The 27,415-nt window shown below is 38.2% G+C and overlaps 1 protein-coding gene across 3 annotated transcripts in view; it reads left to right on the plus strand.

Annotated features, from left to right (window-relative positions):
- The window catches only part of pgs1.S (phosphatidylglycerophosphate synthase 1 S homeolog), a 48,479-nt gene extending 22,602 nt beyond the window's left edge, over positions 1-25,877 (plus strand). For 2 of the 3 annotated variants that reach the window (XM_018237517.2, XM_041577794.1), the window contains exons 2-10: positions 6,960-7,158; positions 8,095-8,172; positions 9,522-9,609; positions 10,148-10,337; positions 13,356-13,534; positions 14,832-15,326; positions 17,680-17,828; positions 22,022-22,152; positions 25,587-25,877. In XM_018237517.2, the coding sequence (XP_018093006.1) occupies positions 6,960-7,158; positions 8,095-8,172; positions 9,522-9,609; positions 10,148-10,337; positions 13,356-13,534; positions 14,832-15,326; positions 17,680-17,828; positions 22,022-22,141 (1,498 nt within the window). In that variant the 3' untranslated portion in view covers positions 22,142-22,152; positions 25,587-25,877. 3 annotated transcript variants of the gene reach the window in all.
- Positions 25,878-27,415: the final 1,538 nt, after the last annotated feature.

Consider the following 27,415-nt stretch of genomic DNA (forward strand, 5'->3'; position numbering starts at 1 on the left):
CCCTTGTTGTACTTGTTGTTTAGCAACCTTTGTGCAATCTAATAACTGGCACATGTTGCTTCGGGTCTAATAATACATAATCAGTGTCGCATTGAAAGCAGCTATGAAATGAGTGAAGCCTAAAATGGTCCAGAAAGCCAGATCATTACAAAAAGATTTGGGCACTAATTTGTATGTTCCAAATTAAAAAAAAAGTTCCGTCATCTGTAGCCCATGGCAACCAATCAGATTGCTGCATTTATTGTTCTACATGCAACTGGCTTTAAAAAGCTAATCACTGATTGGTTGCTATAGGTAACAGCCCATGGGCAAATTTGCCCAGTGTTAATAAATGGGCCCCAGTGACCCTTATTTGAAAGCAGGAAAGAGTTAGAAGACGAAGGAAAATAATTCAAAAACTATAACAAATAAATAATGAAGCCCAATTGAAAAGTTGCTTAGAATTGGCCATTCTGTAACATACTAAAAGTTAACTTAAAGGGGAACTACCCCGTTTAACTGCAGTTGCTGCCTGGAGGATGCAGTTCCTGAGGGCAGTGACTCAGATCCTTCATGTACTGACCTGGCGTTGCAAACATCTGGCTTCTGGGAATTTAGCCCTGATTGTAAGTGACCGTTACACATTCTCTTTTGTCATGAATCACACTGTTGAAGCAAGATCCCAGAAATTGGATGAAAGACTGTTGTTTGTACTTCCTACACTCTTTTCCTTTTGCTGTGATCAGGACCTGTGAAATAGTATGGCAAGAATTCCCTCCCCAGTAGTTCAGTTTCATCATTGACTTCTCGACAAATGTCGCAATTTCTATAAATTGAGATGATCTGTTCAGATACAGTTAGAAATTTACTTTTTTTTTTTTAATACATTTTTTTATACATTGGTTCCTGTTCATCAAGATCAGATTTATTTCAGCTATTCAATGGAATTATAAGCAGGTGTCATCCAGGCCAGGTTTGAGATGTGTGCGCTTATAGATTTATCCAAAATATTTACTTTTAGGTATATGATTTAACATATGAAAATATAGAAGGTCCGCGTACAGTTTTTATACCAGTTAGAAGTTCACATTCCCAACTTTTTTTTCCAACTCGGTTGTTTTCATGTAATACTCCAAAAACAGACTTCTTTTTTAAGTCGCTTTTTATTTTTGAATATTATCCTATGTATTCAAAGTACAGGTATAGGGTCTGTTATCCAGAAAGCTCAGTATTACAGGAAGATCATTGCCCATAGACTCCATTATCCACAACCCCAGATCTCTAGTATTCTGAATAACAGGTTCCATACCTATATAAAGTTTTATTGTCCACCCTCTCATGTTTCCTAGGAGCAACTAACTTCATATAGGTGCATTTTTCTGAACCAATGATGTTGGACATAGATTTCAGATTTTGGTTCTCTTCATCTCATAACAAGGTCGCAGATATAGAAAAACACTGTAGTATCAGCCAGTCCACTACAATTTATTGATAATACTCAAATTCTCATCCCGAATTACCTTCAAGCTGGGCTTTCAGCTCTATCAAGAGAGATCAAATAGGCATTCTGCTCCCATTGCTGACCTTCAGGCTAAAATCCCCTGCCAATTATTCAGGTCTCCCCTGGGGGTCCAGTCCAACTATATTTTTATCTACTAATCATTTTCAACATAAGCCTTGCTTTTTATGCATATTAGTACAATAAATATATATAAAATAAAAGAAGATTGAAAAATACCCCCGCTTGTTCAATTAAACTAAAGTAGTCACAATATAAGCTAGCCTTCTTCACTTGCCTAATGAATAACGATTTTAGTTATACACACTCTGGTAAAAAAAAAAAAAAAACACTGATTGTCCACTAGGTTAAATAATCACTAGGTAGTTAAATAAATTATAAAGTGCAGTGCATTCGATTACAAACATCCAACTGTATTGGATGCATAAATTAACACCATTAATTATGTTAATTAATAATAAAGTGCCGTGCAGAATAATTAAATTAAGAAACTTTAGGACCCCTTAGTGATCTTTCCTACAATATAGAACCATTGATACAAAGGGGGGTCCCTTGACAGAGATTTATACCCTCCTTAATTAATTGTGTACAAACGTTGCTCTAAAGAATTAATTAAATTCCTACATCAATTAGAGACTATTAATTCATAAAAATGTATTAAAGTGCTAAGGCGCTGAATTAATAAATGGTAATGCGTTTAAAAAGTTAATTAGAATTGTTACATCAATTAGAGAAAATTAGTTTATAAATTATAAAGTGCTTGAGAGTGCTGTATTAAAAATAATAATTATTCGTAGGCAATTGAGGAATAGATTAATTAAATTGACTGCAAATTCATCCGATAAAAACTAAAATCAATGCTCAAGTTCATGAATAAAGGAAGAAAATAAAAAAAGAGGAGGTGGAGTTGTCCCAAAACTACTGCCTACAATTTTCTTTCCCTAGGACACCATAACAGTGTAGAAGGCAGAGTAACCGGGACTGTGCTCTCAGTTTTTAAACTAAGTCCTAAGTTGTTTAAGAGGCTAATATGTCCTAAAAAAACACAGTATTAAGAGAGAGAGAAAAGAATATGAACCGAGCAAGGATTGGCGATTCCACCCCCCCAAAAAGGGTTTTTGAACCAAGGATATTAAATTATAAAGTAGCTAAAAGATCTGTAAATTCAAACGCGACGTGCGTTTCGCAATATCTGCTTTATCAAGGCGTAATAAAAACGTTTACAGTAAACAAAGGGATCTGTGGTGCGGTTTGTGTTTATATATATATATATATATATATATATATATATATATATATATAAAACACCTAAACACCTACCAAGGCTGGGGCAGGTATTATAAATGTAGCTGCCGGTAAATTTGTAATACCCTTAAAAAGACCCCTCGGCAGCCTTAAAACTAGGGATGCACCGAATCCTCTATTTTGGATTAGGCTGAACCCCCGAATCCTTCGCGAAAGATTCGGCCAAATACCGAACTGAATCCAAATCCTAATTTACATATTCAAATTAGGGGCGGGAAGGGGAAACATTTTTTACTTCCTTGTTTTGTGACAAAAAGTCACACGATTTCCTGCCAACCCTACTTTGCATATGCAAATTAGGATTCGGATTCGATTCGGCCGAATCTGAATCGTGCTGAAAAAGGCCGAATCCTTGATTCGGTGCATCCCTACTAACAACTGAACAATGCTAAGGTAACTAGATAACAGCTCCGGAACACAAGATAACATATACCTGGTAGATCTAAGTACAGCACTCAATGGTAAAATCCATGTCTAACTGCGACACATTTAGTTACATTGAGCAGGAGAAACAACGGCCTGTCAGAAAGCAGTTCCATCCTAAAGTGCTGGCTCTTTTTTGTAAGCACATGACCAGGCAAAATGACCTGAGATGGCTGGCTACATACCAATATTACAACTAAAAAAAATACACTTGCTGGTTCAAGAATTACATTTTATATGGTAGAGTGAATTGTTTGCAATGTAATCAGTGTAATTTAGAAAAATAACTAGGGATGCACCAAATCCAGGATTTGGTTCAGGATTCGGCCTTTTTCAGCAGGATTCGGATTCGGCCGAATCCTTCTGCCTGGCCGAACTGAATTCTAATTTGCATATGCAAATTAGGGGCGGGGAGGGAAATCACATGACTTTTTGTCACAAAACAAGGAAGTAAAAAATGTTTTCCCCTTCCCACCCCTAATTTGCATATGCAAATTCTGATTAGGTTCGGTATCCGGCCGAATCTTTCGCAAAGGATTCGGAGGTTCGGCCGAATCCAAAATAGTGGATTCGGTGGATCCCTAAAAAAAACTACATCATAACAATCATGACTTTAACCCTTTAAATTCCAAAATTGTCTATAATGGACCAATCCATCTCATGTCAGAGAAGTTCAGAATTACCTTGATGCGTTTGTTCCAGTCTTGCTTTGACACATGCTTTGTCAGTTCCTTCTTTCTACATAGTTAATTTCAGTAATATGTGGTCACAATTCTGGAAGTGACTACAGTGACTGATAAAAACTCTGGGACTTCCCAGCACCAAATACCCCTTTCCGCATGGCAGTTTTTCTTGGAATCTCCCATTTGAAAAAAATATATATGGCGTTTTGGAAAATTGTTTAAAGGAGAAGGAAAGGCTAAAATTAAATAAGATTTATCAGAAAGGTCTATATAAATACACCAGTAAACCCTCAAAGTAATGTTGCTCTGAGTCCTCTGTCAAAAGAAACACAGCATTTCTTTCCTTCTATTGTGTACACATGGGCTTCTGTATCAGACTTCCTGTTTTCAGCATAAATCTCCAGGGCAGGGCTTGAGCATGCTCAGTTTGCTCCTCTTCCCCTCCCTGTCACACCAAGCTAATATGGTAGCTTCTATCCTAAACAAATAGAGACAGTGTCTACAGCTGTTTAGTCAGGTATGGTAAAGCATTCTGCAGAATAAATATAGTGTTCTAGCTTGCACTATTGTGGCTAATCTGTTGACATTAAACCGTCTTGGAGCTTTCCTTCAGAGTCTAGGTAATAACACTGAGATTTGTATTATCTTTCATAATGATCAAAATGGAAACAACTGATATTTTACTGTAGATTTAACATTTTTTTTTTCAGCAAACCTGTTCATGAAAGGTTTTGCTTTGCTTTGCTTTATAAAATATCCAAAACATGCAGAGATGTATCCTATTTGCAAATTCTATTCTATTCTGTTCAATTTACCTTCCTCAACAATACACAGATTTAAACATTTTGGCGTATATTATCCTGCTGGTTTGAAGCTGGATTTTCATGTGGGTCAGGTTAATGTAAGGGAGCAGCCTTTGCTCAGGTGTCTTAAAGGGGTTGTTCACTTTTAAATGACCTTTTAGTAGGTTATAGAATGGCTAATTCTAAGCAACTTATTAGTTGGCCTGCATTTTTAATTTTTTTTTTATAGTTTTTGAGTTATTTGCCTTCTTCTTCTAACTCTTTCTGGTTTTCAAATGGGGGTCACTGACTACCGATCTAAATAGTAAGTTAGTTAGGTTGAAAAAAGACACACATATCCATCAAGTTCAACCTTTTAACTTTTTTTAACCTGCCTGCCAGTTGAGCCATCTAAAAAAATAAATACTCTGTAAGGCTACAAATGTATTGCTACTTTGTATTACTCCTCTTTCTATTCAGGCCTCTTCAATTCGTTTTCCAGTCTCTTATTCACATCTGTGCATGGTTGCTAGGGTAATTTGGACCCTAGCAACCAGATTGCTGAGACTGCAAACTGGAGAGCTGATGGATAAAAAGCGAAAAAACTCAAAAAAACACAAATAATAAAAAATTCAAACCAATTGCAGATTGTCTCAGAATATCAGTCTCTTCATCATACTAAAATTTATTTTAAATGTGAGCAACCCCTTTAAGTGACTCACAGCAGTTAAGTTAGTTTGAACTGTACAAACAATGGGTGAATCACCAAATAGCATGCCTTTTCCTGAACTCCAAGAACGGTTTGGGTAGGGCTGGCAATCTCAGATGAAATGTTGAATGGCAATACAATGCCAGAGGGTTAGGCTCTGTATTATCACTAGATATGGGGTGTGGATGACTATTCTGAAACTTGACATGTGATACCTGAACTGTCAGTCTGACCGTACTTTCTTTCAGTTTATACAGTTTTCCCAAGGTAGGAGAACAAAAATTTGGAAGATTATAAATGCATAGAGTAGGACTTGCCCTGGTTTGGCATACAGGAATGCTTTATAGTTGTCATGAGTGAAAGCTGCCCAAACAAGGGGCAGATTTATCAAGGATCGAATTGAAAATTCTAATTTTCGAGTTATTTTATGGTCAAAACGGTCAAATACGACTTGAGAGTTATTCAAATTGGATACTAGTTTTTAAAACCATTTGAATTACATTTTGGAGATTTATCATACTCTGTACCTTTAAGAATTCGAATTCGACTAATCTCCACCTAAAGCCTTCCGAATTGCTGTTTAAGTCAATGGGAGAGGTCCAGGGATCAATTTTGAATTGTTTGCAGCCTTCCTGACATTCAAATAGAGTCTTTTAAATCATTTGATTTGAGTTTTCATCCGAGTTTTATAAATTCTATTTTATTTAATTTCGATTGGTCGAATTTAGAGTTTATGGGAGTTTAAAAAAAAAAAAAAAAAAACCCCAAAAAAAACCTCACATGATTTCGAAATTTAACCCTTGATAAATGTGCCTCTAAGATTTAGCAATGTTCTCCCTCTGAGCTTGCCATATCTAGCCCTACAGCCACTGTTGTATGATCTACTCTGGTTCAAAAATCTCTATTCCGAATCTCTATTCAAATCTCTCTGGCTAGTGCATCTCATAAGCCTTTGCTCTACATCATCAGCCAGCAAAACGTTCTGAAATTGTCAAGGCTCATTGGTTCCCCAATTAAGTGTCTATATGTCATGCTCCATGAGTGCACAGCCCAATCCTTCAATTCTGCACAGCTATGCGACCTGTTTTCCAGAATGCTTGGGACCTGGGGTTTTAAATCTACTAGAAAATCCTGTAAACATTAAAGAAACCCAACAGGCTGGTTTTGCTTTCAATAAGTATTAATTATATCTTAGTTGGGATCAAGTACAAGCTACTGTTTTATTATTACAGAGAAAAAGGAAATAAAAATGTGAATTATTTGTATAAAATGGAGTCTATGGGAGTCGTGGATTTCGGGTTTCCGGATACCGGATCCAATACCTGTACTAAAATTCGGTGTCATGCCTCAGTATACCTCCTAGCCTATAATGCCCCCTTCATAGGTTATCCATCTGTTTTGGTAAGCTGGAATATGATCTGTACTCCCTTTATTGACCTGCAGCAGTAGTACTCCTTGCATGTTGCCTCCGGATAGCTGCAGTTACTGGTTCAGGCCTGTAGCTATATGTTCATACCAACGTAGCAATATTTAGTTTGTTCCCTTCTATTTTCTTCCAGGACACCACTGGTTCTCCTTGCTCCACTTCTAGCTCAGTCTGCCCCCCAGATAACTGCAAAATACCCATCTCTGGGCTGCGTCAGCCCCCATGGGGCTCATCAATTCCAATGGATTGGAAATCAGGTTCCAGAATTTGGCATCTCAAGCTCAAATGTGAAGATTCTTTCGACACCATCTGATTTCTACGAGACCATGAAGGTAAAAAATGGTTCTTAAAGTGGACCTGTCACCCAGACACAAAAATCTGTATAATAAAAGTCCTTTTCAAATTAAACATGAATTCCAATTTCTATTTTTTATTAAAGCATTCATAGCTGTTGAAAACTCATTTAAAAATCTCAGCTGTCAATCAAATATTGTCTGCCCCTCCTCTATGCCAGTGGCATAGAGGCGGGGCAGACAATTACTTTCACTTTCCATTCAGCACTTCCTACATGTCACTGCTCTCCCCACATTCCCCCGTTCTCTTCACCATTTAATTGTGTAGCCAGTGCATGGGGATGGACATCAGGTCCCCCATTCTGGTGCACAAACAAGATTCTGAGATGATACAAGACTTGTCTTAATAAGTGTCCACAAAATGGCTGCTGCCTGCTTGTTATAATTATGAATTCCCAGACTGAAGGATACAAGATTCAAATAATTTATATAGTGTAATTAAAGTTCATTTTGCTTGACTAATGTGATAAAATAGGATTTTGAATAATTTTTTGGGGTGACAGGTCCCCTTTAATGACTGAGAACCGGTGTTGGTGCCAAATAGATTATTATTCATTGTTACATTCTCACTGTCACCTTTGCATATGTTATTTAAACAATCATTGCCCATTCTAATGCTGTTTATTATGCTTACATAGTATTGACCTTATTAGAATTGGTGCATATAATAAGATGTTTTTTCCTTAGGACTTAAAAAAAGTGCAAAAGAACCCCAAATCACCCCATCTCAGTAATTTCTTTAATTCCAAGTAGTTTGTACCATTCAGCATGTTCTGCCTCTGCAACATATGAATATTTAAAAAATATGACAGGCAGCGTGACTTGGTTAGTAGTTAAGCATAGGATTGCATAGTTAAGCTTATCTTTAAAGAATAGGAGCGCTGACTTTACCGTTTCCTTTTTTCCTTCCACCAGGCACAAATAAAAACATCCAAGAAACGCATTACAATAGCATCATTATACCTAGGGATTGGGCCACTGGAGCAGGAGCTGGTAAGAAAGAGAAATGGGATTAAATTATTCAATTCTGGGTTAGGAAGGGGCATTATAAAATTATTTGTGAATCTTCTATTAAGGTACATATTTATACAGTGGTGTACAAATATGTTACAAATATGTATTTACTTTTTCACCACATCTATCACACCATTTACACACACAAACACAAGACTGATTTAACATAACAAAGCTTTAACAAATGACAAGTTCGAATCTCCGGAGCGCTGTATTCCCAGTCCAGCGATCACTAGGGCTCTCCTCTGCCCGGGAAAAAGACAATATCCACGATCCACTCACAAGACATAACAAAGCTTTATCAATATATGTGAATTTACACAGCACATCTTGAAGTTTGGGAGGGGAGGTGTGTGTTTGGATCAGAAGTTGTTTTTAATTTCTTCCATTTCATTAAAGGGGTTGTTCACCTTGAAACACTTTTTCAGTTCAGTTGGTTTCAGAAAGGTTCACCAGAAATAAAAACTTTCTCTGATTACTTTCTATTTTCGACTGTTTTTCTAATATTGAAGTGTAAAGTTTCATTTTTCACCTTCTAAAGCAGCTGGGGGGGGGGTCGCCAACTCTTTTACTAAATTGGTACATTTAGGGCAGAGACATATGGTCAGATTCAGGAAGATTAGTTGCCCGGTGACAAATGTCTTCTTCTTCAGGGCGACTAATCTCCCCAAACTACCTTCCTGCCGACCAAAATGTAAATCGCCGGCGGGGTGACACTCGGAGAGCTTTCCGAGTGCCATCCCGCCAGAAATTTACATTCTAGTCGTGGGAAGGCAGTTCGGGGAGATTAGTCGCCCCGAAGAAGAGATTTGTCGCCGGACGACTGATCTCCCCAAATATGACCATGTGTCTCTGCCCTAAATGTATCAATTTAGAACAGTAAAAGAGTTGGCGACCCCCCTCCCCCCGAGCTGCTTTAGAAGGTGAAAAATTAAACTTTACACTTCAATATTAGAAAAACAGTGGAAAATAGAAAGTCATTTTATTTTAGTTGATACATTTGTTATCTTTGTCCCTGCTGAGCAGAATCCCTGAGTTTCATTAAAGGCAGCTGTAAGAATTGATACAATAGTTGCTACTATTCCACATTCCACAGAGAAATGTATCAACTAATCAAATAAATCTAGCAAATTGTAACAGTTCAGAATGTTCCTGGATCACAGACTGCCAGACTAAAACACTTTGTTGAAAAAAGTCTTTATTTATGGTGAACAATCTGAAAACAACTGAATTGAAAAATGTGTTTGGAATGTGAACTACCCCTTTCAAGCTTCTTGGATCATGTGCTTTCTTGAGCATATGAATAAATTATATCAATCTTATTTCAGGTGGATACTCTAGAGGAGACCCTCAGATGCCTAGACTCCTCGGACCTTCATGTCTCCATCCTGCTGGACTACACCAGAGGATCCCGGGGTCAGTGATGGCCCCTGAAACAGGTTGTGACACCTCCCTCTGAAAATCACTGTCATTGCATAAGAGGATGGTGACACACAGCCTATGTTAAATACCTTCTTCAGTTTGTTTAGTTGCCTATCTGAATATTTTATTCCTGTCCTAAGATGGTAGGCATTAATGCATAATACAGCTATTGGACTTGTTATCCAGAATGCTTGGGACCTGGGGTTTTCCAGATAAGGGATCTTTCCGTAATTTGGATCTGCATGCCCTAAGTCTACTAGAAAATCATTTAACCATTAAATAAACCCAATAAGCTGGTTTTGCTTCCAATAAGAATTAATTATATTTTAGTTTGGATCAAGTACAAGTTACTATTTTATTATTACAGAGGAAAAAAAAATTGAATTATTTCAAGTCTATGGAAGACAACCTTTCTGTAATTCTGAGCTTTCTGGATAACGGGTTTCCGGATAATGAATACCTGTACTTTTAATATATACGTTATAAAAATTTAGCCTTAATCGTGTTTTTTTCTTCTTTTAATCCTAACCAGGTAGGAATAATTCTCGCACAATGCTGCTTCCTCTGCTGCGCAGATTCCCAGACAATGTACGGGTTTCTCTTTTCCATACCCCTCACCTACGTGGCCTTCTGCGTCTCCTGGTCCCAGAGAGATTTAATGAGACCATTGGATTGCAACATATGAAGATTTACTTGTTTGATGATAACATCATTCTTAGTGGGTGAGAACAGCTTTTCACTGTATGCCCTTGTGTACACAAAATGGACAACAGAGAAACTTAGCATCCAGGCAGGGCAGATAGTATGAGGAAGACTTATTTCTCACTGTTATGGGCAGATTTATCAAAGGTCGAATTTCAATTTCATGTGAATTTTTTTTAATTCGAATATACTCACAATTCAACTGTGAGGTTATTTTGGAAAAAATTCACGTCTAATATTTGGTTCAGTAGATTTGACCCGAAAATTTGAATCATATTCGATTTGTATGAATTTTTCTCCAGAAAAAAACCCCTAGAAAACCCCTAGAATGTCAGAATGTATCAGAATCAAAAGTCCAGGCAGGGATCAAATTCCAGAAATCATAATAATAAAACACCCAGGAATGCTAGCAAACAGGTCCTATACTTGGGCAGTGATTAGGTGTACTGGGCGCACTTTTATCACGAATTTGGCTCCATTGCACCGGCGTCAGACGTGGCGTGCTGGCGTCATTGCAACAGCTCCACTACCCACATGGCGGCCATGGGCGCCGCCAATTTGGGAGCAACGCCGGAGGGAAGGGATGTGCCGCCCGGAGCTCTGGTTAATTAATCCGGCGTTCGTGACACTTTGCCATATACATGAACTCTGCAGGTTTTAGGTGACGAATATTCGATTTAGGATTTGTTCCATGGTCGAGGTGTGACAAATCTCACATTAAACTTTACATTCGAATAGGGGGATTAAAATCTGAATGTGTGAGTTTTGAAACTCGAAATTCAAATTTACTATTCGACCCTTGAAAAATCTGCCCCTTAGTGTACAGTAGCCAGATCTACAAATACATCCACCACACATTTATGGATCACAAATTTAGAGCATGCATTCAGTTTTAGGATTTTTTTATGGTGACAGGGTTTAAAACTTCACATAATTTCAACCATGCTGGCTATTAGAGCGGCTTCCCAGGTCCAATACTGCACTACTACACTTTAGCTAATTCCTTTGGATTAGGAGATTGAATGTATTGCTTTCTTATAGCTCGAGTGAAGGAATAGAAGAAAAAAAACTTCGAATTTCGAATGTTTTTTTTGGCTACTTCGACCATCGAATGGGCTGCTTCGACTACGACTTTGAATCGAAGGATTCGAACTAAAAATCGTTCGACTATTCGACCATTCGATAGTCAAAGTACTGTCTCTTTAAGAAAAAACTTCGACCCCCTAGTTCGCCACCTAAAAGCTACCGAAGTCAATGTTAGTCTATGGGGAAGGTCCCCATAGGCTTTCTAAGCTTTTTTGGGTCGAAGAAAAATCGTTTGATCGATGGATTAAAATTCTTCTAATCGAACGATTCGAAGGATTTAATCATTCGATCGAATATCGCTAAATCCTTTGACTTCGATATCCGAAGTCGAAGGATTTAACTTTGACGGTCGAATATCGAGGGTTAATTAACCCTCGATATTCGACCTTAAGTAAATTTGCCCCTTAGTGTAATGTAGAGAGTGCTACTTTGAGACAATTTGCAATTGGTTTTCTTTTTTTATTATTTGTTGTTTTAGAATTATTTAGCTTTCATTCAGCAGCTCTCCAGTTTAAAATTTCAACAGCAGCTGGTACTGTTCTACCCCCTTTACGCCTGCCATCCTTTGTAACTGTTGCAGGCTGTTTGCAGTAGAGTAAAATTTAAACTTAGAAAAGCACATATAATATGCACAGCACACTGAGCTGTATGAGAGGTAAAGGAAACAAGATGGCAGCGTGAACTAGAATAGTAACCAGGTCATTCTGTGTTAAGCAATTATAATTATTGAGGCGCGTCAAACAAATTGGTCCTCCCCGCAGTGATTAACCTTGTCCCGAGTCTTAATTAATTCATGAATTCATTAATTAACTAATCAGCCTTGTATTGTAAATTGTATATTGTGTTGCAAAGATTTCTATAACTTTGGATATAGATATATCCATACTTTTTCCCTATAACATCTTCAGTGAAATATATGTATATTGTTCTCAACTTATCTTTTCTTATGTATCTAACCGCTACCCTAGAGTCTCTCCCCAGCACTCTTCCCTTCATATAATATTTATTTTATAAAAATCAGTTTCAGTAATCTTATCTGTTTTCTCTTATAACCATATGTCAGTGCTGCAGTTTATCTGTAAACCACCACCAAGTATAAAAAGGTGAAAAAAGGCCTGCAAAATATCTGTTTTCATACTGTGCTTTCAGCAACTTATTAGCAGTGTTTATTAGCAGCCCATGCACACATCTAATGCACATGTACACATCTCAGGATTCCTAGCATGTGCCAAGAAACAGCAATTTTTGCAACCATGAATTGCATTTGCATAGTGCTATGTTTTCTTCACATATATATAGCATGGCAAACATGGCAAATTACCAGAGTTAGTTTGCTTGTTTTCATTCCTACAGCAATATGAATATATTTCACTTGCTTGTTTTTGTGGTGCTGCAGATACATTTGCTCACTGCCTAAGTAACATGCTGCAACATCAATGAAGGTAAATAACTTATTCACCATAGCAGTAGCAGAAAGGTCTTATGGTGGCCATTCATGGTCAGATTTAATCTGTTGATTCTTGCTGATTCAGCAGTTTATCTGCCTGTGTATGGGGACCTCCGACTGGCCCACTCGACCCATATCTGGCCAGAAATTGACTAGTTGATGCATTTCTGGCCAGAAATTGACTAGTTGATGCATTCCTTGCTTAAGTAGATCCTATTGGCACAGTTGTAATCCAGTCATTTGACCCTAGGGCCAATGATTCTATTAAAGCCTGATCTTGTTCACTTTAGATGGGCATATCTGGGAAAGATCCGCTGGTTGGCGACCCCACCATACGAGCATATTTTATAGCGTATGGCCACTTTTATTCCTGTCCTTTCCTGTAGATCCCTATGATAGTATGTATAATATCAGTATCTTGTTTGTCTTGCATACAGACTGTGTACATGCGCATATCTATCTATATATATATATATATATATATATAACTTTTTGTCTGTTTCAGAGCGAACCTAAGTGACTCCTATTTCACAAACCGGCAAGACCGTTATGTACTATTCCAGGGCTGCTCTGAACTGGCAGATTTTTTCAGTGATCTTGTTGGAGCAGTGTCGGAGGTTTCTCTGCAGTTACAACCAGACGACACTGTTCAGGCAGAAGAAGGAATGGAGCATCCATATGAAGGTGAGCTTCCTCCCTTCTGCACCTGACAAATTCTATTTGCTGTTTTCACTTTAGCAACAGCAGTGTGTATTTAGTAAGACCCTCTTGTCTCACAGATTGATAAACATCTTGTTTTCAGCTCCTCCCAAGCAATCCCATAAAGATAAAAGTGATTTACTCGAGAACACATGTAGTTTGTGAAACTTGGCAGGAAGTTAGCCCACAAACAGGGTAACACCTAAACCACTTTAGCATTCTTCTCTGGGGAAAGTAACTGTCCCGTGTGCTTATAAGGATGCTGTTGGTAGATAGTTATGTATGCTGCGTTGAAGACAAGCTTTTTTCAATGTAATCAATTACTACCTGCTATGACTTGCCATAACTAATCACTGGCAAAATATCAATGCAAAGGACATTGGCTTTTCATAGACATCACAGCATAAGCATGATAGAAATCATAGCATGAGCAGCTAATGCTCTCAATTTTCATTTTAATGGTTCATTTAATGTTATTGTTAATTATGGCAAGAGAACATATTAAAGCTGCCGATATCGGTCCTTTAGATCAATTCGGCATCTTATCTGCCCGTGTATGGATGCTTTCTGATCGATATCTGGCCACTATATTGATCAGGAAGATTTAATTTTTCGACCTGTCGGAGTCTATTGCTCCTCGTTGGCCGAACGTTCAGTTTAACCCAATATAGCCCTGCCGTTGGTGGGCACATCGCTTGTCTGGCGATGTCATGTATGGCCAGCTTTAGTTACTGTTCCTAAGACTATAGCAATCAGGTATTACAGCTGGAGTGGTTCTTTTGTGACCCTAACAACAGATGAGAACTGTTTGAGGTAGAGTCCTGCATCAGATCAGAACAGAATACCCGCAAAGTGGTTGGGTTTTGGGCAAAAAGCCCCTGATCCCTTGGTCGTGGGGGCAGTGCACGAGTAACCTTGCCGGGTACCTGACAAAGATGCTGGCTTGATCCTTCCCTTGTGGTTCTGCCAGTTTTTTTCTTTTTTTGGAAAGATTTGGCGCAGAGTGATGTCACTTCCAGTCCAATGTGACATCACTTCCAGTTTTGCGTCTCCCCCAGGTTGGCAGTTTAGTTGGCCTATTGCGGGTAAGGTCAATTCGCAAATCAGTGTGAAAAAATTGTGGTTTGCGGGTCACTGGTAGCGGGTATGGGTCGGGTACGGGTATCAGAAAAAAAGACCCGGGCAGGAATCTAGTTTGAGGGCCATTTAAATAAACATAAATTCTGTTTTATTGTAATTGATTTTCTAACATATTTTACTTAGCAACTGCTCTCTTTTTCAGGTGATAAAACAAAATATTGTGAAGCTGCCAGTGAGAAGGTTATGGGAGTAATAGAAGATGCCAGACGCCGGCAATATGAAAAGCGCAGTACCAATTTCCAGAGTGAGAGATCAGCTTCCAACATAGAACCGCCAGATACTTGGGTGTACCCCCTGGTGCAAATGAAACCTTTTGGAATTCAGATAGATGAACTAGTCACAGAAACATTGCTAACAGAGGCCGAAAGAGGAGATCAGCTGTATCTGACCACTGGGTACTTCAACCTAACACAGGGATACATGGACCTGCTTCTTGGCACAAGAGCTGACTATAACATCCTGTTAGCTGCCCCTGAGGTTAATGGCTTTTTTGGAGCCAAGGGTATTGCAGGAGCCATTCCAGCTGCTTATGTACATATAGAGCATCAGTTCTATAATGAGGTTTGCAGGCATGGTCAACAAATGAGGGTTAAGCTACGAGAATACTATCGAGACCTCTGGACATTTCATGCTAAAGGTAAGTCTTGCCTTGTCCTCATGAGACTCTTTGTGCATTCCGCCTAACCTATGAAGCAAAGATCTTGGCAATTCAGTGTGCTTTTGGTTGAAGTACAGCAAGTGTTTACTGTATTCATATAAATACATAATATACAGTACCTATATTCTGGATCTGCAGGACTTTACTGGCAGTAAGTGCAAAAATGGTATTTACCGGCAGTTGTTTGTCAGGTTCTGCCAGTTTCATAAAGGGCAGGTTTCAGGTTATTATAGTTCTCCTTCTGCATAGTTTAGTCTCTTAAACCCTGTTCCACATCATACAATTAAAAGCACACATTCATTCAATAGGTGTGCTATTTAGATAATGAATAATACGTAGTAGATTGGATCTTAATTTTATGCAAGTATTACATCCAGCATTAACACACACCAAATGAGAGCTGGTTCAATGTGGTATTGGAAGGCACATGTCTTTTCCATATGCTAACATTACATACAGCATTCGTGAAAAATACAAGGAAATCATTCCAAATCATTATTAACAGGTCCAAGATAAATACACAAGCCTGCATAAGCACAGTACCCAGGTATCTGATTTGTTATCCGAAAACCCATTATCCAGAAAGCTCCGAATTACAGAAAGGCTGTCTCCCATAGACAAACAAGGAAACGTTGTGCTCACCACTAATTTTTAAAATCATTAGGCGGGGGTGCAATGAGACTGTGACCACAAAATACATATAGACAAATACAAGAGTCCTCTGCACTCAACCCATTATCATAGATAGTGAGACATTTTGTGCCTACAGCTACTATAAATGCCTTACCCTTTAAACAAAACAGGGATTGTTTGTCCATATATTGCAATATATTTAAGATGGCTAACTTTGTCAGTCATCCCATATCTGGCCAGTCCTATGCTCAATTTTATCTGATTCATTATGAATTCTATTGCTTCATTATACATTTTACAAAAGGACTAGGTTTTACCTGCAATTTACTAGCTGCTTTCAAAGTAAAAGTCCAAATTTGGCTGCCCTTGTTTTTAGACACCAATTGGATCCCTTCCAGATTTTTAAAAATGATTTCCTTTTTCTCTGTAATAATAAAACAGTAGTTTGTACAGGTACGGGATCAGTTATCCAGAAACCCGTAATCCAGGATGCTCCAAATTACGGAAAGGCCGTCTCCCATAGAATCCATTTTATCCGAATAATCCAGATTTTTAAATTTTTCCCTTTTCTCTGTAATAATAAAACCATACCTTATATGTAATCCAAACCAATATATAATTAATCCTTATTTGAGGCAAAACCAGCCTATTGGGTTTATTTATTGTTTAAATGATTTTCTAGTAGATTTAAGGTATGAATATCCAAATTACAGAAAGATGCGTTATCCAGAAAACCCCTGGTCCCAAGCATTCTTGGCAACAGGTTCCATACCTGTACTTGATCCCAACTAAGATATAATTAATTCTGGAAGCAAAACCAGCCTATTCGGTTTATTTCATTCAATCAATTCATATAGTAAGAAGTGAGCACTCCAAAGTAGCAAAATGCTGTGATTGTGTTTATTTAAAGACTACTATACGACATGTTTCGGGTCTTACATACCTTTTTTCAATTGTATAAGCGATACACTTGAAAAAGGGTATGTATGACCCGAAACCTGTTGTGTAGTAGTGATTGATTGAAGCTGGGATAGCGGTAACCGAGAAGAGGATTTGATGCACTCACAGTGAATAAAAGTAGTGCGGAGAACTTTTCTGCTTAATCCAAGTGTTTACATGATTTTCAAGTAGACTTAAGGTATAAAGATCCCAAGAAAGATCTGTTATCTGGAAAACCCCAGGTCCTGAGCATTCTGGATAACAGGTCCCATACCTGTACTAAAAAGAACATAACCTATAGCTTATGGGAGATAGGAACAAGGAACGTTTCATACACAGGGAGTTGGTAGCAGACACCCTAACACTATGCCAAGCTATCCCAACCCAAGTAAGAGCTAAACAACAATAACTATAATGTAACTGCCCTGTTAAATTGGAAAAGTGGTGATTTTTTTGGACTCTAAGCCTTTATTTTGGTGTATTATATCAATGGTTGGATAAGACAAATTTTAACATAAGCCAAGGATATTGTATTTGCAAGCCTATATCTATACGGGGGAACTGCAAAACTAATTCAGCAATAGTCACAACTATCTGTAGTTCATCTATAAACTTTATAGTTCATGTGCTTATAAATTGTAGTTTATGACATGAACCTGTTGTCTTCCTGTAGTCAGTTGTGCAGTTTTGTGTTTTTTTGTGTATATCTGTCTCATGATACAGTTTTATCTTTGTGTTAATTATTTTTACCATTTTGCAGGTCTGTGGTTCTACTCAGCTGGTGCAGATCTTCCATGCCTCACTCTTATTGGTTCTCCAAATTTTGGTTATAGATCAGTTCACAGGGACTTAGAAGCCCAAATTGCTCTTGTAACAGAAAACGAGGAACTGCAGCAGCAGCTTCATAAGGTGAGATTGCTGTTTGGGAGGCAGATGTCCTCTTATCCATAAGGTGATCATACTTGAACAGATATTATCACCCGAAACGTCACTTTGTACGATAATACGATGGTGGAAGACGAGGCGACCAATATAGGCAAACGACTTGGATATCCATCTCGTTGATCAGGGGTGAACCACCCCTTTAAAAGACTGCTGTGAAACCAGAAGATGCTCTGGTTCTCTCTCACATCTAAAATCATTCTTAAAGACATATTATCTGATGCCATCGGGTGTGTTTTGCCATATGCATTTTTTTTAGTAATTGTTTTAGTAATCAAATGCTGGAATATCACCATACCTCTCAGCAGTCATGATTTCTGCAGGGCAGTCCCACTTTTCATGTAAAAAAACCCACAGACCTGGATTGCAGTTTCAATGTCCTGCTCACCAGTGTTGGTTTGATAGAACAGGAGAAATCAAAGATGGCCATGCGTTCCACTTCATATCTGGTTTTTTTTTTTTTTTGTTTCTTTTTACATTTTTTATATAGTCATGATATTTGGGATATGGCTAAATTATGGGTCAGGTCAAAGACTCTGCATTAATAACCCCTCCCTTCTGCTAGGTACAGCCCTTTATCTTTTTAGATAAAGACCAGCTCATTAAACAGAAGCTTCCTGGTGGATAGCTGGTTTCTTTTTATTTGTAGTATGTAGAATGTGGCTTTAGTTTCATTTTCAGATGTTGCCCTTTTCAAGAAATCAACAACTATACTGTATATTTTTTTAAATTAAAAGTACAGGTAGAAAGTATGTTCAGCACAACCCTGGTTATTGAGTTAAAGAATAGGCAGGTATGATCTGAAACCTCCCTGTATATGTGCTTATTGACAATAGGGGAATGTCACTATTAACACTGTAAATGTCTGAAAAGTCACACTTCATAGTGCCATGACCCTAAAATTTAAAGTGGACATAACACCCCGACATAAAAAGCTTTATAATAAAAGTCCTTTTCAAATTAAACATGAAATCCAAATTGTTTTTTTCATTTAAGTATTCATAGCTGTTGCAAACGCATTTAAAAATCTCAGCAGTCAGTCAAATATTGTCTGCCCCTCCTTTATGCCTTAGAAAATGGCTCCTGCCTGCTTGCTATAATTATGAGTTCCCAGACCTAAGGAAACACGATTCAAATAATTTATATAGTGTAATTAAAGTTCATTTTTGCTTAACTAATGTGATAAAATAGGATTTTGAATATTTTTTTTTTGCCGACAGGTCCCCTTTAAGCAGATAATCACTTGTCTGCTAATGCAAATACAGGTATGGGACCTGTTATCCAGAATGCACGGGACCTGGAGTTTTCCAGATAAAGGATCCTTCCTTATTTTGGATCTTCATACCTTACGTCTACTAGAAAATCATATAAACATTAAATAAACCCAATAGGCTGGGTTTGCTTCCAATAAGGATTAAAGCAGACCTGTCACCTATTCATAAAAAGCTGTATAATGAAAGTCCTTTGCAAATTAAACATGGGACCTAAAAATTGTCTTCATTAAAGCATCCATACCTCTTATAAAGGTGTTTGAATATCTGAGCTGTCAATCAAATATTACCTGCCCTGCCTCTATGCCTGAGGCATAGAGGTGGGGCAGTCATTCACTTTCCATTCAGCAATTCCTACATGTCACTTCCTTTCCCCTTCCCTCCTCACACTCTAGGATTGTGTAGGGAACTGCGCATGGACATTAGGTCCCCCATTCTGATGCATACACAAGATTTTGGCGGTGATACACTTTACTACAATGTGTCCACAAAATGGCACCTGCCTGTGTGCTGTGATTGTATACTTTCAAGACTGAAGGAAACAAAATTGAAATAATAAATATAGTGTAAGTAAAGTTTATTTTGCTCAACTAACTGGATAGAAAAGAATTTAGAAATATTTCTTAGGGTGACAGGTCCCCTTTAATTATATCTTAGTTTGGATCCAATACAAGCTACTGTTTTATTATTACAGAGAAAAAAGGAAATCGCTTTTAAACATTTGGATAAAATGGAGCCTTTGGGAGACGGCCTTTCCGGATAACGGATCCCATACGTGAAATGGGTTTAGTCATGGAGTTGACCTTTAGCTATGAGGGCTTGTAATAAATGGCTTCTTGAAATAGTTAATCATGTTTATGTCACTTTCCTCTCTGTGTGATGCTGGGATTCCTGATTTTACCGGAAACCAGTATGTGAAAAGCCTGATGGTGCAACAGATGCTTTTGGATTTGCATGAATCCACTTATAGCATTATGTTTCAGCGTAAACAACAAATTCTGCTCACTTCTGTTTTGTTCTGCTTTCTTCTAAATCTACTGCTTATCATGAAACAGGAAATCCCACAAGCAATTTCTTGTCCCTGGTGGGCACACTGAGCTCTATGCTTTTCAACTTTATTATTTGTACAGACTTCCTCCTTTACCACGACTGTGTTTTTGTCGTGGTAAAGTTATCCAATTTAAGAGATTTCATTAGAAATGTACTAAGCACTTGCCAGTAAATGTTCAGCTAGTTATTATTAGTCTGTCCCTTGTGACAGGGTTATGAAAAAAAGAATATATTCTGCTCCCAGCGCTACATACAGGTCACAGAAGACATAATCAGCATTTAAACTATGTTAAGAGGAAACTATTCCAAGTATAAGGGTTGTAGCAGCCCCAGTGTGCCCAAAACTCTTGCCCTACTTTGGCTGCTCAGGCATTTTTTCTTCAAGTACCTCTGACGAGTCACTCAAAATGTGGATTGCCTGGCAAGTAGTTTTTAACATATTTTGTCACCGCTTCTCAAGCTACTGATATTTGTAGACACCAAAGTGCCAAAATTGCCTGTGTGCTATTGCCATATCACTTGTGTTGAAAGCCATTACTGTAATAAACTGCATTAAACGAACAGTAACATCAAAAAAATAAGTTTTAAAGTAACAAAAATATAATGCAGTGTTGCCCTGCACTGGAAAAACCGGTGTTTGCTTCAGAAACGCTACTATTGTTTATATAAATAAGCTGATGTGTATCAATTAGGGATACAAAGAATCCAGGGTTCAGTATTTGGCCAGGATTCGGCCGAATTATTGTGCCTGGCCGAATCCGAATTCTTAAAATCGTGACTTTTCGTCACACTGATTTGCATATGCAAATTAGGATTCGGTTCGGTATTTGCCCGAATCTTTCACAAAAGATTCAGGGTTCGGCCGTATCCAAAAAAGTGGATTTGGTGCATCCCTAGTAGCAATGAGAAATGGCTACAGCAGATAGCAGATAAGCTCTGTAGAACATAATGGTGTTATCTGTTATCCACTATTTAACCTGTGCCATTTAGCCTTTTTTTCATTTTCCACCATTGCTACACAGCAGCTTGTTTATATGAACTATAGTAGTGTTTCTGAAGCAAAAAGAAAAGTCAAAATACAGTGCTAATTAGTAATCAATTGAGACCGGTTCTGCAACCAGTTCAGTCTGCATCATAATTTAATAATCAGTCCTATAACATCATCTTATAGGACATGCAAATGTCATTTTCTGCTTGATGCCCCCTAAGATTTGCTTGTTAACAGGCCAGAACCCACTGAGCATGTGCAGTGTCACTGACACCATAATCAATCAAACATTTTTACAGGTGCCTTAAATTTTATGGTTCCCCAACAAATTTGTTGGCTTAGTTTTTCACAGTGTAAAGTATATGAAACTGGCCATTTGTAGAGGCATTTGTTATCTCTGAACCCAGGGTCGGACTGGGGGGCCCGGGGCCCCTGGGACTACTGTCCAGGGCCCCCCCTACTGTGACGTGCACCCCTACACTCGGCGTGCCTGTGTGAATGCGCCCGGCGGGGGCCCATCGGGTTTTTACCCGGTATCCCGCCTGGCCAGTCCGACACTGTCTGAACCTATATTTCATTAGAAGAACGACACCAATACATAACCAATAAGTGAATCCAGTAAATAGGGGGACCACTTAAAGATCTATTTGTAAGACTTACCTGAAATGTATTCAGTTTTGACTCAATAATAAAAATACACTCAAATAATTTATTATTTTAGAGACTATTGTTGAATAGTTCTTTAGTACCCTGCAATTTCTACAGATTTGTATTTTATTCTGACTGGTAGCCGGTAGAACTCTTACATGGATTGATCTCTCACTGCCTGTATTGCATTATTTATCTTAAAGGAACAGCAGCAGCTTTATAACCTGTCAAATGCTGTGAGCCCTGCTACCTTCCAGCACCCGAGCCGCTTTGTGAAACTGTGGGTGAAACTGGTGACTCCTTTAATTAAGAATTTCTTCTAAAGTACTGAAAGGTAAGTAACTACTCGCATTTATACTGCAAGAGTTGTAGTGGCATTTAAAGTGGTGACTAGACTTTCCATGCCCACATCTTCCTACGGGAAGATTACTTCTCTAATGATTTCACAGACAAGTTGCCAAGTGCATGACTGAACAAACGTAAACGTTTTTGTTTGTTTTTTTTAAATTTAATTCCCCCAAATAATAAAAAACAAATTACATGTGCCAAAAAAAGTACTAGATGCAGAACAGTCTATAAAAGCTTCTTATTGTGAGAATATATCCTGCCTTTGTGCTGTGCTACAGGTATGGGATCCGGAAACACACATCCAGAAAGTTCCAAATTACGGAAAGGCCATCTCCCATTTTATCCGAATTTTTAAAAATGATTTCATTTTTCTCCGTAATAATAAAACAGTAGCTTGTACTTGATCCAAACGAAAATATAATTAATTCTAATTGGAAGCAAAACCAGCCTATTGGGTTTATTTAATGTTCACATAATTTTCTAGTAGAGGTAGAAGTTAATGTACGTAGATGCAAATTACGGAAATATCGGTTATCTGGAAAACCCCAGGTCCCGAGCATTCTGTATAACAGGTCCCATACCTGTTGTGCCAAAGAGAGGATCCTGGTAGCTGTAATTGTATTTAAAGCTTAATTTTTTGCACAAACCCAAATGTGTGTTATACCTTTTTCTTTTTAGAACAATAGTGTGACATCCAGTTCCTTAGTCCTACAGTATATGCTGGTAGACAACCCAACTATTTTTATCAAAATATTTTATAATGGAAAAAAAAAAGGTCAGCAGCTGTATCATTTATTTTTCCTAATTACCCAAGGCACAACAGCCCGTTGAAAAAGGAGAGGCGAAAAAATAACTTTTGTTACTTAATAACAACATTTCTTGGTACAAGTTCAGTGTCTGTGGCCATCTAGCTGCAACTCTCCAGTATTTCTTCTTAAGTGAAGTTATGAAATATTTCACAATGCGATAAGCAGAAAAGGAAGTGCTGTCACATTTTTCTTTTTCCATGTACATTCATTGTCATTCCTGTGACTCATTCTGCTTCAGTTACATAGACCTGGCGACCTTGTGCCTTCTGAGCGTGTGTTTCTTTAAATCTCCCCCTCATTTGAAGAAGTTAGAGCTTTCAGCAGAAACATCTGTGATCTCATACTTCCTCTTATTATACTTTTCACTTTAAAAGAAATTGACGCAAAATTGGAAGTTTGAAATCAGTCGGCGTGAAGGATGATTTCTAGAAACACCCTCGGAGTTTCATAAAACTGACATTGTGCAAATCCCCAGGTAAAGAGCACTGTTTAATTCAGTGGCTCTGCAATTCTTAGCTTTCTGATTCTGTCTCTTTCTCTCAAGCCGCTTCTTCTAAAAAAAGAAAGGTGGGTTTTCCATAACCCTGCGTTACAGGAAAACAAATCTCCCAATCTGGTTTAGATGATTTTATTTTTCCAGTCCCTGTCTGGCATATGGTGTGTGCTGAATTTTATATAGTAATGCCTCACATCAAATGCAACAGATGAATTCTAATTAGCACTTGTAATACACAGTGTTGTGGAAAGACATAAATAAACGCATGAACAATGGTGTGTGGCTCTATTCTTTAAACAGAAAATCATAGACGCAGACAAGGAAAATCCGCGGCTCTATCCGAGTATTAAATGCTCAGCAGTTACTTTTAAAAAACTAGGGATGCACCGAATCCAGGATTCGGTTCGGGATTTGGCCAGGATTCGGCCTTTTTCAGCAGGATTCGGATTCGGCCAAATCCTTCTGCCCAGCGAACTGAATCCTAATTTGCATATGCAAATTAGGGGTGGGGAGGGAAATCGTGTGACTTTTTGTCACTAAACAAGGAGGTAAAACATGTTTTCCCCCTTCCCACCCCTAATTTACATATGCAAATTAGGATTCGGTTCGGTATTCCGCTGACTCTTTCACGAAGGATTCGGGGGTTCGGCCGAATCCAAAATAGTGGATTCGGTGCATCCCTAAAAAAATGGAAGCTCATCCAGTAAAAAAATTGACCTGGGTGCAAAGCTCCAGGTCCGTCTCTAGAGGGGTCAGCCTTCTCAGCACATTTAATCAAACAATATATAGATAGTTCGCACTCACCGATGAGGATAGGTGGTCTGGGTGCAGCTCCCGAACCCGTAGCTTAGGGTGAGATGCAAGGAAATCCTGGAATGAGCATGCACTCGACACACCAATTAAGATAAAATTCGATTTTTATTCCACATCTGTTTTTAACTCATGGAATAAAGATCAAATTTTATCCTAATTGGTGTGTCGCAGGAGTGCATGCTAATTCCAGGATTTCCAGACAATCTTAGATCCAAAATAATGAGAAAAAGAAAACCATAAATTGTAAAGTGGTCTCTCACCAGGACAACCCACAGCCAAGAGTTGCCAATCAATTTTTGCAGTATGCAGAGAATTCAGAATGGGGTGAGACACACTACTAGATAAGCAGTAGCCCAAGTATTAAGTTAAAAAGACTTTATTAGGACATACATATGCCTAGCGTGTTTTGTGCCTAAAGGAGCACTTACTCATGTATTAGTAATGGTTATAAAATGACCTTTACTAATAATCACCATGACAATGTGCAGGATAGCTGTGACCACTTTGCAGGCCTAGTGGCCCTTGGACCATAAGAAATACTCTGCCTGTATGCAGGACAAAAAAATGTGTGCGTTGGAGTGTAATGGAAATTAAATGAAATTAAATCAGTGTTCCTGGTGACATCACGAAGTATAAGAAGCTCTCTCTTTGTTTAGGATAGCAGCTGCCATATTAGCTTGGTGTGACATCACTTCCTGCCTGAGTCTATCCCTGCTCACTCATAGCTCTGGGCTCAGATTACAGCAGGGATGGGAAGAGCAAACTGAGCATGCTCAAGCTCTCGCCCTGGAGGTTTAAGCTGAAAACAGGAAGTCTGATACAGAAGTCCATGAAAAGACAGAAAGAAATGCAGTGTTTCTTTTGGCAGAGGACTCAGAGCAGCATTACTTTGAGGATTTACTGGTGTATTTATATAGACCTTTCTAATAAAGCTTACTTAGTTTTAGCCATTCTTTCTCCTTTAATGTTGAAGCCATTTTCTAAAGATAAAATATCAGTCACATACAAAAAGGCCAATTGCAAATTTTCCTGATAATGAAATCACATCATTTATACTAGTTAATATGATGTGCTATAATTCTGGTGTTTCTCATTTTCTGCATTTCTCTTATCATATTCCGCAGGAATGGATCTAGTGAAACATAATCCTTTTTATCATACGTTCTGATTGGGGGGAAACCTATTTCACAATGTAATCAAATACTTTTTGATTACAAATATTTTCAAGGCTGATAAAAATGTTGCATAGAGATGGACTATTTACTGCTCTTAACTATATTTTTGTTTGAATTCTGGTTCAAGGTACAGGAAGGCACGCATTTTATGACTTGATGAAGCGGATCGTTATGAAAGGAGAGTATTTTTCTTGAAAGTGCACCTGTTTCACTCTCCTGTTGATTATACCAACATTACAAGGATGCATTGCCTCCACTACCAGCCAAAAAGGTATCCTGCAAATGCCACTGGGCCTTTATGATGATTTAGCAAGAACTGTTTCCTCCAACTAACTTATATTTTGAGCTTAATGTTGCATATGTATGTATAATATATATACTTTTTTTTTGCATATGAATAAAACTGTTGCAAAAGCTGCCTGTTTTGTTATATTCTCCTTTGTACAGTAGCAGCATTAATCATCACACCATTAACATTACCTTTGTTTAACTGTTATACATAAGTTGCATCAGGGTCTTGCATCCAATAGGGCAGGTGTTGAGTATAGGGCACCACTGTAGCCAGAGTCCTCCACCATTCCCTAACTTGTGTATCTGATTGTTGTACAAATTAGTGTGTAAGAAGGGGATGCCTGCTGTATACAGTATGTCTAACCCATCATGGATTCAGCACTGACAATGCAGCCAATGGGATGAGTTTGAGCATATAAGGTGTTGATATACATGCTACTTTTTACCATTAACTGGATTTGGAACCCTGAGGGATATGGGCTTGGAGCTGTAAATATTTGGTATATCATTTGAATATAGTTACATAGTTAAATCGGGTTGAAAAAAGACAGTCCATCAAGTTCAACCCCATCCAAATGAAAACCCAGCATCCATACACACACCCCTCCCTACTTTCACATATTATATATACCCATACCTATACTAACTATAGAGTTTAGTATCACAATAGCCTTTGATATTATGTCTGTCCAAAAAATCATCCAAGCCATTCTTATAGTCATTAACTGAATCAGCATCACTACATCACCCGGCAGTGCATTCCACAACCTCACTGTCCTGACTGTGAAGAACCCCCTACGTTGCTTCAAATGAAAGTTCTTTTCTTCTAGTCTGTAGGGGTGGCCTCTGGTACGGTGATCAACTTTATGGGTAAAAAGGTCCCCTGCTATTTGTCTATAAAGTCCTCTAATGTACTTGTAAAGTGTAATCATGTCCCCTCACAAGCTCCTTTTTTCCAGAGAAAACAACCCCAACCTTTATAGTCTACCCTCATAATTTAATTCTTCCGTCCCTCTAACCAGTTTAGTTGCACTTAGTCTCTGCACTCTCTCCAGCTCATTTATATCCCTCTTAAGGACTGGAGTCCAAAACTGCACTGCATACTCCAGATGAGGCCTTACCAGGGACCTATAAAGAGACATAATTATGTTTTCATCCCTTGAGTTAATGTCCTTTTTTTATGCAAGACAGAACTTTATTTGCTTTAGTAGCCACAGAATGACACTGCCCAGAATTAGACAACTTGTTATCTACAAAGACCCCTAGATCCTTCTCATTTAAGGAAACTCCCAACACACTGCCATTTAGTGTATAACTTGCATTTATATTATTTTTGCCAAAGTGCATAACCTGCATTTATCAACATTGAACCTCATTTTCCAGTTTGCTGCCCAGTTTTCCAATTTAGACAAATCACTCTGCAAAGTGGCAGCATCCTGCATGGAACCTATAGTTCTGCACAATTTTGTATATGCAAAAATAGAAACAGTACTTTCAATGCCCACCTCCAGGTCATTAATAAACAAGTTGAAAAGCAAGGGACCTAGTACACAGCCCTGCGGTACTCCACTAACAACACTGGTCCAATTAGAAAACTGTACTAACCCCAAAAGACTAGCATATTGTTATTGGTGCAAAGGATATTTTGGTCTTATTTCGGCAAAA

This window comes from Xenopus laevis, chromosome 9_10S (assembly GCF_017654675.1).
Source record: "Xenopus laevis strain J_2021 chromosome 9_10S, Xenopus_laevis_v10.1, whole genome shotgun sequence".
Taxonomy (NCBI): domain Eukaryota; kingdom Metazoa; phylum Chordata; class Amphibia; order Anura; family Pipidae; genus Xenopus; species Xenopus laevis.